The 12,747-nt window shown below is 42.0% G+C and overlaps 1 protein-coding gene across 1 annotated transcript in view; it reads left to right on the forward strand.

The window, feature by feature from the left end:
• Positions 1 to 11,373, forward strand: part of MYO3A (myosin IIIA) — a 185,990-nt gene extending 174,617 nt beyond the window's left edge. The window contains exons 33-35 of the mRNA XM_015585601.2: positions 4,350 to 4,390; positions 5,723 to 5,866; positions 11,256 to 11,373. Coding sequence (XP_015441087.1) covers positions 4,350 to 4,390; positions 5,723 to 5,866; positions 11,256 to 11,373 — 303 coding nt within the window. The remainder of the gene's footprint in view (positions 1 to 4,349; positions 4,391 to 5,722; positions 5,867 to 11,255) is intronic.
• The last annotated feature ends 1,374 nt before the right edge of the window (positions 11,374 to 12,747 follow it).

The following is a 12,747-nucleotide window of genomic DNA, read 5'->3' on the forward strand; positions in this document are numbered from 1 at the left end:
ATTAGTCTAAACTGATATGCAAATAGTAACCCAGAAGGGGAAGTACATCATAGCAGGCTCTCTCCAAAGAGGGACCATAGGTAAATAGGTGACTTATGGTAAAAGTGGAAGAAAGGGAAGGAACGGGAAGAAGGAGATGTTTATTGAGCACCTTTTGAATTCCAGGCCTGGACTGAGGTGTGTTCTCATACACTGTGATACCTAATCCTAGAAACAGCCCCTAAGGGGGCACCGGCACCTCACAGATCAGGACATCGAGACACAGGTCCGGCACTTAGCTCTCAGGGTCGTTACTGTGCTGAGGTCTTCTGACTCTGGGACTCCCCTCCCTCGCCTGTGCAGCATGAGAGCCCCTTGGCCTCACCCCTGCCAGCCTGCCCTTCCTCTCATGGTGCTGTCTCCCTGAATGCTACCATCATCTGCTTGGTTACCTAAGCCAAGAACCTGGGCGTTGTCCGGGATCTGGCCCTCTCTGACATCATACCTGACATCTAATTCATCACTCTAAAGTGCGGCTTCACCGGCAAAGCCTCACTGTCCTTCATTTCCCTCCTCTCTCCTCACAGACACTGCCCTGTTCCAGACCATTATCATTCCCCACCCGAATGCTTCAGGCCCCACCTTAGTGCTTCTAATCCAGCCTCTCCAGCAATACCAGAAAATTTATCTAAACCGTAAATCTGATCGTGTTCCTCGCTTGATGGACCCTTTAATAGCTCAGCAACTCCCTCAGCATGAAGTCCAGACTCCTTCCGAGGCCGGACAGCAGAGAAAGTACCAAACATTTCCTACTGACCCTGACTATAAGTAGTAAATGATGCTCAATGACCTTTATTAACCGCAGCTGAAATGACGATTGATTGCTGTGCCTTCGACGACAGATAGTTCCCGATATGAGAAATTATATGAGACTTTGAAATAAGGAGGACTGTTTATTCTCAACTAACCAGTCATTAAGAATTAGGAAGCAAATTCTGAACCTCACAAATGAGCCCTTGCCCCCCAAAAGCTTACTTGGTCATTGAACTACTATTTTTTAAGTGAATATAAAGTATTTTAATGTATCTTGAGCTCTTAGTAATTGGAATCCTTTTCATAACCTTGAGTCTTGAAATCTGTAGCTGCAGTAAAAAAACAAACAAACAAACAAATACAGAAAACTAGTTTCTTATTATAAGCAAAAACACAACATATGCTCATATTTATCTGGCCTTTGCCAAGATTCGGGGTGCTACACGTAAGTGAAATTTACAGCTATGACGGGGGCCCTGCTTCCTTTACCCATCAAAACACTTTCTATAATTTTAAGTGGTTTTCATGAAAATTTTTCCAAAATATATTATGTTGCACATTTCAAACGTTTTCTTAATACCCTCAGGTCTCTGTTGTGAGCAAAAATGTTTGCACTTTATCTGGATCTATGCTTCTCCTGACCACTGTGTCCCAGGCAGCACCCTGTCTCTCTGTGTCCCCTGGCTCTGCTTCATTTTTCTTTTTTTTCAGAGCATTTGTAAATACTTATTTCCCTTCTTCCATGTTGTCTGACTCTCCCCTGTAGACTGCTACAGCCCCTCTGTTGCTGGAACTAGAAAACTATTTATTAAGTAACACACCCCTGTAGGACAGGCTCTCAGGGGGCTGCCGGGCTGTGGAAACGGTTCCTCTTGACCTGGCCATGACCTACAGCTGTGCTTTCAGTTGATATGTCTGTTCCAGCTTTTGTTCCTCCTTGGGCATCACTTCTTACTGTGGTCATTCTCACTGCCTTAACGTCAACGTCCGCTCTCTTCTGTGATGTGACGCTCATAATCTCCTACCTCTGGGAAACGTCGTGTCCTAAAGTCAAGCCTAGGAAGCATGACACAGAGGAGCGAGCGTTAGCTGGGCACGCACACCCTGTGGTACAGGAGGCCACTGCAACACTTGGACGTTGGGCGGTCATTAGCAAAAATGACTCAAGCCCAACAGTTTTCCTCAGAAAAAGGAGTAACTGAACTCAGTTTTATTATTTTCTCCAGTACCTTCCCTGAACTACGACAACAGGTATTTTGGCCATTCCGAGATTTTTTTTTTTTTTCCTATGTTTTGGCTACTTTCTTCATCCTTGTGAAGACCTCTAAATAAATAGTGTATTTCCAAACAGAATGTTAAGACTGCATCCACCATGATAGAATGAATGTGAATTTTAAAGTTTTGTCATAAAACTTATTTATGTCAGGTGAGAAGGGGAGGGAGTGTAATGCAGCTGATTATTCCAAGTCTTTGAGCTAAACATCTGTTTTCTCAAAGGCCTCCTCAGGAAATACCCACAGAGATATCTCCTCCTTGAGTCAAGTTTGTCTCCTTGTCTTTCTCTCTTCTTTACTCTAGTTCCATAAGAAACTGCCTTTGCTTCTTTATTTCCATTTCAAGTCAGTAATTTGTAATTTCAAAACCATAATTGAAAGCATCATTTGTCTTAGCAATAAATACCCTTAATATAAAGTCCCGTGTGATAAAATTTATGTTAAATCATATCCTGTGAAATTCAGTGCTTCCTTCTTCATGATAAAGAATGCAAGTTTCATGCTTCCCTTTTGACCTTAACGGCTAGGAAACTAAGAGACAGACCTAAGACTCCATCTTAACATATTTTTGTCTTCTTCATTTCTCATTGATAACTTCTATTTTCTTATTTTGATTATATAATTGCTTCTCTTATAAGCCATCTTAAATAATTTTTGGAAAAATATTATCGAATTATATTTCATTAGAATATTCTAGCACAGCCAAGAAATAAACCTGAACGGTATTTTTCTCTTCTAAAAATTCCTATAACTGAAAACCAACCTATATACACCTTATATACACCTCCCAGAAGGAAATGCTGATCCAGAATAAAAAGGGGTCCTGTCAGCTCGAGAATGCAAGGGCAGAACGTTATTTAATTCTTGGTTATATGAAGAGGATCGCTGTCACTCAACATTATGCCATAATTTAACTATACTTTGGATTATAGAAAATTGTTACCAAGAAAAGACAGACTTTTTTTTCAGGTAATGGATCAAGGAGGCAGGACCTCTGACATACTGAAACAGCAACAAACACAGCAAACACCACCCTGGTCCCAGGGATCATTAACTGACTGCTAGAGGCCATTGTACCTACGCTGGTAATATAATTATTTGTAAGCACCTCCAAGCCTAAGGCGTGAGGTCAAGTATGTGAAGTAATAGGAAATGGGAAGGAGAACAGGAATGTAATTGGTGTCCTGCCCCTTACACTGTTATTTCCTGAATGGTCTACTCCCACTTAAGTATTCACTTCTACCTCATCCACCCACTAAAATACCAACAAATAAGAATCAAAGAAACTACGAACTGTTTGACTCATCCAACATTTTAGTGTATTACAAATGATGTATCACGAGGAAAAAACAATTCAGTGCGTCTAAAACCCTCAATACTTACAAACCATTATTAATTGCCATTTTTATTATCTTGCACTTTTATGGTGCCGGCCAACTTGACATGTGCACTAGGATTTCTGTAATTATAATATCTTCAGCTTGTTCAAGGTGAGTTTGGTTATTTGCTTTCTTAGCGCAAAAGACGTATTTGCTCTTGCAACATGTAAATACATATTACTAATGTTACAGTGCAAAAGATAGTATTGCTTAGTATGTAAGGCAAAACGTAGTATCATTTTGTGAGTGTTCAAATTGAAGTGCTGATTAAAATATATCTAATTGTATCTATACCTACATATTCTAATATATGCCTTGATACATAAAGTTCTCAACTATGAAAACATTTTGGAAATGACCATCTATTTCTATGCTACTACCTTTATGCCATAAATGGGCTGCTGTAGTCTAGTGAAGTCACATTTCATTCTTTTGTGAACTGTTGCACCTGTTCTCACCATCCACCCATCTACTTTACCTGCAGACAAAGATGGCGTACGAGCAAGACATCAATGCAGCCTAATTAATCTGCCTAAATTACAACTGCATTTATGAAGTGAGATGGATTTTCTAGAAATTCTGACATTTTCTCACCATTTGTAGGTAGAAAGACCTTATGTAATCTCATGTATACTGGTCACTGGGTGGTCAACACTTTTTTTCATATGAAATGCAAAGATTAATTTCAGTCCAGGCCTGGTAAAAATAATCACACATTCATAATTTGTAGAATTTGAGTAAATTATATTTCTTTAGATTTTAAAAATATTGTAGCCACTTGTTTATTTCTAAACTTTGTAGGAGCAAATGTATTTATATATTAAGATTATAATACTATATCAATTACATTATGTTAAGGTCATAATATCATATAGATTTTTTTTAATTGTTCTATTCCCTTTAGAAGTCAATCCAAGAAGAAAAACGAAGACCAAGGAAAGATAGGTAATTATTATTTCCAGATTTCAATAAATTGTCAAACCAAAATATAAATCTAAGTTCAAATTAGATTAATAATCACCAATTTTATGTGGATTGATTTGGAAAGTAATGTGCTCTTTATACAATTTTGTTATAAATACCTGTGTGTGGTTTACATGTAATCTATAAGATCTTGTCTATTGACTGTATACTGAGCTAGCACCGTGTAAGGCATACATTAAGAACAGAAATAGTTCTGAATGAGTGGTACCGTCCCAATACGGAATTTGCTTTTCCTTGTTCTTGGATATGGTTTTGTTTGGGCAACTTGATCATGCCCATGTCCATGAATTTTCTTTCCCCAAACTCCTTTTTGTTTTTTGTTCTTCAAGACGTGCAAAGCCTCACTTTTACGGATTTGTTAAGAGGATAAGGTTTGCATCAACCTGCAGGCATGGCACGCTTAAATTCACCTGTTCCCCTCCTTTTCCTCTGGTATTTCAACCCACCAGTACTTTACTATTTTAATAGTTTACCACTGTTTCAATCATCTAATTTCCAGACAGGGCTAATAACAGTCAAGGGTTCTTCTGTTAAGCATGCATGCACACAGAGTTCCCAATTTATGGGTCGGTGGCATTCTGAAAGTTCATTTATAAACTGGTATCTAACTTGAAAAGCACTCTTCTGCAGAAGCACTGTAACAACTGGTGGTTTTCCAGACCTGCACCTGTTTACCTCACAGGAAGTCCCATCAGACTCAGATACTGAGCACCACAGGCACCAGAGCCACAGTCAGAATAGATCTAAGAATTACAATGGTTGAGGACATACATACCCCGTGTGTATGTCATGATCAGGAATTAAAATCTAGCACAATGGGTAGGAGGAAGACAGAAGGTTACCTGTGAAGGAAGTAAGGTAAGATCATGAAACAATGCATATATCAATGTACTGATGACTGATAAATTTGGAAAATGCTGTGTATTAGTACATAAAAGTCAGCTTTTCTCATAGTGGCCCAAGGGTGTTGTGAACCCTAACCTAGTCTAGCTAAACTGGAACATTGTAACCACTGGCAATCTAGTAACCACTGATATTGTGCCAAGTTGAACACCATAGAACCAGGAAGAGCCGCTGCTCTCTTAAAGGTGAGAGATAAGGGTTTTGTTTTTCTTTTTAATTTATGGTGTATACTGTTTTTGCACATTCCAGGACTTCTCCTATTTCTACTGACATGTATATGTTACTCTTAAATTTAGCAAATGCTTTAAAAGAAGAAAACAAGTATCCTGTAAGTTTAAATGAATGAAAAATTCGATTGATACGATGGTGTGTTTATGTGTTCACTTACAGTCAGGGAAAATTGTTAGATTTGGAAGATTTCTACTATAAGGAATTTTTACCCAGCCGTTCTGGACCAAAGGAACATCAACCTAGTTTAAGAGAACGAAGACAACAGAGAGAAGTCCAGAATCAATGTTTTAAGGCTGATGAAAGGTAATAAACTACACGTTATAAATTTTTCAATTTTATACTCACAGTTCCATTTCTAAATCACTTTCATTTTATGTACGTCTAGTGACAAAGCATTCTAACTGAATATTGCATCTTTGATAAGTTGTTTAAAAGTAAAATCAGAGGTATCATGGTAGGGTAATCAGACATCTCAGTTTTCTTAGCACAATCCCAGTTTATCCCCTTTGTCCTGGTGTAATCATTGATAGCATTCCCTTTTAAATGGACCTCAGTTTGGAAGACAAATTTATCACCATACTAATTCTAAGCAATATGCCATATCCAAAATCTGTGGTTAAACTCTAACCAGTATAATTTTATTCACTTATTGGTTTCTGAATTATACTGTGTAATTTTTTAGAATCAAAGATGTCAGATTTTTAAAAATATTTGGGAAAAAGATTGATGTAGAAATATATATTTTGGATTTGCTTTCTCACTTTGCCATGGACTTGGACATCAAGTACCTTAAATCATTTGTAGCTTACCTACGACCTTGGGAATTTTTTTTTCGTTCCTAAAAAACTCTTTACGAAGCTTTGAAATTGAGGGCACATAATAACATGGAAATGTGGTATATGAGAAATGTAAGCAATGACAGGCCATGAAAAGCTGTTTTCCAAAATCCTAAGCAAATGTCCTATCAGCCTAGGGCACTCAGGTCCCCTCACCTGTCTCTTCTACAATATGACCTGATGGCTAAGAGAAGAGGTCTTAGAGTCAGATTTGTATCTTGATTCTGCCACTCAGTAGCTGAGTGACCTTGCTCATGTTACTAGACCTCTCTAAGCTTTCGTGTGCACGTGTGCAAAAAGGTTTACTAAATACTGCCCCACCATGTTGTCATGGAGATGAAATGAAATAATGTTTGTGAGATGCTTAACACCAGATGTGACATAGGGGAAGCAGTCCCTAAAGATGGCTGCTACCATTTTTATTTGCTTTTCCAGAATCTACCTGTACCCAGAATCTACTTGTACCCAAAAGAAGATGCATTCTTTCACCTTGGGATCAAGAACTGTAACACAGTGGAACTTAGAGATGTCCCGTCTAATCACAGAGTTCTATACAGGAGAATACCAAGTGACTTTCCCAATGTCACACGTGGACAGTGAACCAAACCCAAGCTTTTTCAATCCCTGCTCAAATCGCATTTCACTGAGTTACCTGCTTCCCATTTCAACAACCTGGTCTGCCTCCTCTCCAGTATATTCTCCCGCCTCCCCCACCAGGAGACACACGTGTACTGTAAAAGCATTACATCCCTGAAGTACTGCCTGATATTCCAGCAGTGTCTATGGACATGTAGTTAGTGTTCACTAGAGTAAGAATGCCAGAAGCTAGCACTGGTGGAGTGCTTACCTTGTGCTAAGCGCTATGCTATGCTCTCATTAATCTTCACAGCAATCTCATAAGGCAATTACTATCATTGACCCATTTTATAGATGAGGAGGCTAAGTCTGCAAAGCTCAATGACTGCAGATACTCACCTAGATTATAAGTGATGGAGCCAGAATTTGAACACAGGCCTTCTCGAGTTTAGAGTCGATGACCTCAACCACTACTCTTTCACCTCTCTAAGCAAAGCCCCTGCTGGGTGTTTGGGGAAGGGATGGATGCATTGGTGCGGGAGATGCGATCCTTATCTGCAAGGAACTTGACTCGAGAAAGTATGTTGATATAACACAACTGAACGAGGTGACTCCGAGAGGGAATTTTTTAAACTACCATCAAATGTACTAGATAACCCTTGATAGGATCCTGAATTTAAAGTAGAAAACAAAAACAGCACAGAAAAAGAGCTCTAAAGGACTTTTGGAGACAATTAGAGAAATTTGGGGCTAAACTATATGTTGGATAATATTACTGCAGAAAGCATACATATCTTATTATATATTAAAGCATTATATAATAAATATGCGTTATGTTATATATGTTTATAGTATATAAATAGAACATATTTTATATAACATATTTCATAAATAACATTTATATAATATTTTATTATAATAATAAGTTTAACATATTTTTCTGACAATATATGTACTATTTACACACACACACACACACACACACACACACACAAAGTACTGATGTCACCCAGGAAAGCGCGAGTAGATCTGGGAATCAGGGACAAAGGCAATGATGAGTTAAGTGTCTTATGCATTTTAGATGAATGAAAGTGGTGGCAGGTAGCGATTCGAGAATGGCATCAGAGAGCAACAGCTCCTCAGATGGAACTTTACGGGTACCTGTTGAGCAATAGAGAGTGATGTGGGGTGTTTAAAACATAGCCAGGTTTTAATTATGGCAAGAAGATACAGGGAGGATGGAAGGGAAAAGTGGAGAAAAATAGACTGGAACAAGAGTGCTTCAGTTAAGGGACAGGAGAATCACAAAACAAGCATCAGCAGAAAAGAGGCAAAGAAATACAGTAGGGACAGTAGGAGATCTACTACATGCTCTGGACAATTCCTCATGTGCAGATTGACGATAAGAAGAACTAAGGCCTTGCCATGTTATCCTTAGAATTAAAAATAATGTGTGTAATGTACCTGGAAGATTGTTGGTCCTCAGTATTCTTATAATGGAAATGAGGTGAACAGGAATGAGAAGTCAAGTCAGTTACCCAAGATCCTCCCCATCACAAAGACCTTCACGAAGATTCCTTTTCTTAAATTCCCTATTCAAAATGGACTAGAATAAAGGCATATTCCATCTGCAGGCAAATTCTAACTTTTCCTTTCTAGCCTCTCATTATTTTCACTCATTTGCATATGTCTTCAATGACCTTGCCCCTTTCTCCTTCAGTTATATTCAGCTGGTAAACCCCAATGCTGGGTGAACCCAACTTCTTACCTGATCCATACCCACATCCATGTACCTGAACATGAGTAGAGAAAAACACAGTCTATTCTCACTTAAAATTTATGACCGCATACTTTGGGCAGGCCCTCGGAGTTATTCTGCAATACTACATTTCCCTAAATATCCATTATTTCACTTTCCCAGTCTACTCTTTCAGACTTCTTCTGCTCTATCACCTGACAGTCTTTTTTTTTTCCCCTATTTTACTGAGAAAGCAATAGCAGAGAACAGACACATGCTCCCACCACCAAATCTACCACTTACCCATATACTCCCCTCAGTTGACCATGGGTGACTGTCTGTCTTCCAGCTCCTTCCCTCTACTCAAGAACATTGTCCAGCAATTGTCCACTCTCCCCTCTGCATCTTGAACATTTGTTCTCTTTACAGCATCATCTCTGACAATCTGTTAACATGATGCAGTTGGGCCCATCATAAAAAACACCCTTGACTCAGTCCCCCTTCCAGACCACCCACATTCCTGCCCGTCATTATTAAAAGAGAAATAATTCATGAGCATGATCAGATCTCCACATCCTCTCTTCCCATTCTCTCCTGAGCTACTTCACTCCGGTTTCCAATCCGACCACTCCACTGACACTGCCCCTGTCAAGGTCACCGGTGACCTCCATTTTCCATATCCCGTTATCTATTTTCAATTCTTATCTCACCCCATCAGCAGCATTGAACATTTCTTCTTTACAATTACTCATTTTTTTTCTTTAAACGTTTTCTCCATTTGTCTCCAGGCTAAGACTTCTCTTGGTTTACCTCCTACCTCACTGGCTGCCTCTTCTCCTTCTCCTTTGCTACTTCCTCCTCATTGCACCGACCTCTCAACATTGGAGTGTCCCAGTCCTTTGCTTTATCAACACGTACTCTGATTACCTTAAGTATCATCTATTTAGTTAAAATTCCTAAACTGAAATCTCTAGCCTAGATCAGGGCTTGGGTATCCAACTGCCTAGTCAGCATCTCCTCTTGGATATTTAATAAGTAAACTTAGCATAACCAAAACCAAAATTTTTATCCACCTCCTCCCCCACAAAATATGCTCCTCCTGCAGCTTTCCTCATATCAAATGGCAACTTTATCCTTCCAGTTGTTTAAATCAAAAACCTTGGAGACGTTTTTGGTTCCTCGCCTTTACATTCCACATCCAGTCCATCAACAAACTTTCAGTTCTACCTGCCAAGTTATGACCAGAATCTGATCGTTTCTTACCTGTTCTACAAGCCTAGAATAAGCCATTATCAGTCTCACTTGGACTAGTGCAGGATCTTACAGGCCTCCCTGTGTCCGCACTGGAAGCCAGATCCTTTCACGAATCCTTCCTTGGTTCAGAATTTTCCAAAGTCTCTCTCACTGTAAGTAAAATTCAAGTCCTTGCAATGGGCTCCAAGCACTAAATTATCTTCCACGCTGCTTTATTCTTCCTTTCTCATCCTTTGCTATTCTCCCCATCCCTCACTCCATTTATGCCACAGTGGCCTCCTTACTATTCCTTGAACACAATACTCACTCTGTAGTCTTGAGACCTTTACGTTGTTTTACTGTCATCCTAGAATGACTGCCTTTCCCTTAGAGATATGCTGGCTCGCTCCTCCTCTCCCTACAGGTCTCTCCTTCCATGTCACCTTTTGGGTGGCTTTTCCTCAGCACCCTCTATGACATTGCTTGTACACACACACACACACACACACACACACACACACACACACACACACCACTCTTTCTCCATTAGCCTGTTTTGTCTAGCAGCTCTCACCATCTGGTATATTAAAAGCTGTCTATGGCCCTCTCCTGTACTAGACTATAAACTCCATGAGAGCAGGGAGCTTTGCTCACCTATCACCTGCACTGGTGGCTGGTACTTAGGGGGTGTTCTATGGATAAATGGATGAATCTATGTAGCTGCATTTTAGGTAGCACCCCACTTTCCCAGGCAAGCTGCAGAATCCAAAAGTAAACACTGGCAGGGGTTCCCAGCAGTGAGTTCAGGAAATTTGGTCCAGCGGCCTCACTGAAAACAATGAGACAATGGAAAAGCTGAAAGGCCCACAGCCACTGCATGGAACCCCGAGTGCTTGGTCAGATTTGAGGAGAGCATTTTTAAGAAACATTTGAGCAGCTTAAAATGCAAAATAATGGTTGTCTATTAGGCAACTAAAATAAGTATTTGTTTTTTGGTTGTGTATTATTTCAAGCCAAATAGCCTCACCTTTCTGAACTAAACCTTTGACGCTTAGCCATCATCCAAGCACAGAGACACCAGGTTCCACTGGCCTTTCTGCTCCTGGACTCAGAGGAGTTTTGAAAACCTGCCGAGAAAAATTATCGCAGATCCTTTTGGCCACTATCCTGACGTTTTGAATGTGCTGTTCTCAAATCCCCGCCAGTGGTGCGAGGTGCGGGGAAGACGATTCTAACTCAGACTGGGCGGGGATGTGCTTGCTGCTCACGGTGGCGCCGCTGACGCCCGGGCCCTGGGTCTCGCTCGCAGGTGCTGGGCGGCGGAGGACCCCGAGGAGGAGGAGATTGGGCCGGCGCCCAACCCCTACGACTACAGGAGGCTCTTGCGCAAAACCTCCCAGCGCCGGCGTCTGGTCCAGCAAGTGTAGTAGACCAGCTGCTCCGCGGCCTCGGCCGCCGAAATGTGCTGGAGACAGTGTTGTGCAGGAGCCAAAGCGGGGGACCCTCAGGCGTTGACAGCAGCGGGCGCTGAAGCCACGGCCGTGACCCCTCGAGTGCCTGGGCCAGCCTTTGGCGCTCGGAAGGCAGAGACCTGGGATCCCTTCAGACCCCGCCTAGTCGCGCTCCTCACCCTCTCTTCCTGTCCCCCAATGTATCTGCGTTCACTTGTTTGCGACTCCTTTTGAGCCCCCGACTGCGCTGGAGCTCTCGTTGACCCCTCCTCTCTCATTTTGTGGGACTTCAAAGATTTCTTCTTTCATGGCAACGCCTCTCCCTCCCAGGCTCGCGGGACACTCAGGGACGGGTTGAGTCTGTGAGAACTGGACAAAGCCCGGTGAGCGGAGAAGCGCGGGGTGGGCGAGAGGAGCTTTGAATATGAATTTTTTTCTCAAACTCGTGCTTTCCCTTTCCTTGGTTATTAAGGTTACTAAATAAAGGAAGTGCCTTGGAAAGTCCGTGGCTCTCAGGGCTGGTGCGCTGTATTCTCCTTTGGGGCCCAGCTCTTGGAGTCCCGCTGTGCGGGTGAGGACCACCACGACGTGAGGGAGGAGCCTTTTGTCTCCGTGAGTGAACAATCTCCCCACGGCCACCCAAACACGCATACGAAGTTAAAACCCCTTACCTGCGACACATACATGGCCTCCAGACAAATCTCCAAATCCCTCAATACGCTACAAACACACGCACACACACACACACACACACACGCACACACGCACGCACACACACACACACCCCTTTCCCAAACGATGTGGCTTCCTATGGCCCCGCCTATAATTAACTGTCAGATTTTTTAGGATTTCTTAGTCTGCGCATTTGGGACAATCTCTGCTGCTCTGAATTTTGGTGAATTTAAGACGGATGAGAGGGCACCGGTTGGCAGAGGTTTGCATTCCTTGGTCGATGCGTCCAGTTTTAAAACCCAGGTTGAGCTTTACTATGAAACAGACACCCTCCGTGTCTACGCGGCCTGGTGCGGGTGAGGAAGGGTTGCGCGGTGGTTTCATCGACGACTGAATTGGGAGAAGGGTTCTCGCTGGGATGGGGCTGTCCCTTCTGCCTGTGTCCCCGGCCCCTGCACCCACGGCCCAGAGCCAGGAGACTGGGGAAATATTCGAGGAGAGGGTGAAAGCGCGTGCAGCCGGCTGGTACGTTTGTTGTGCCACTCGCCCACCGGACGTCAGGTTCGCTCCAGCCCAAAGAATTAGCGCCGAAGATGACTCCTACAGACTCTTCCTTTTACAAAAGAGACCTGCGCGAATGAAACGTCCCATGGTGGCAGGGCTGAGCTCCAAGGCCAA

The sequence above is a fragment of the Pteropus alecto genome, unplaced genomic scaffold (genome assembly GCF_000325575.1).
Source record: "Pteropus alecto unplaced genomic scaffold, ASM32557v1 scaffold11, whole genome shotgun sequence".
NCBI classification, from domain to species: domain Eukaryota; kingdom Metazoa; phylum Chordata; class Mammalia; order Chiroptera; family Pteropodidae; genus Pteropus; species Pteropus alecto.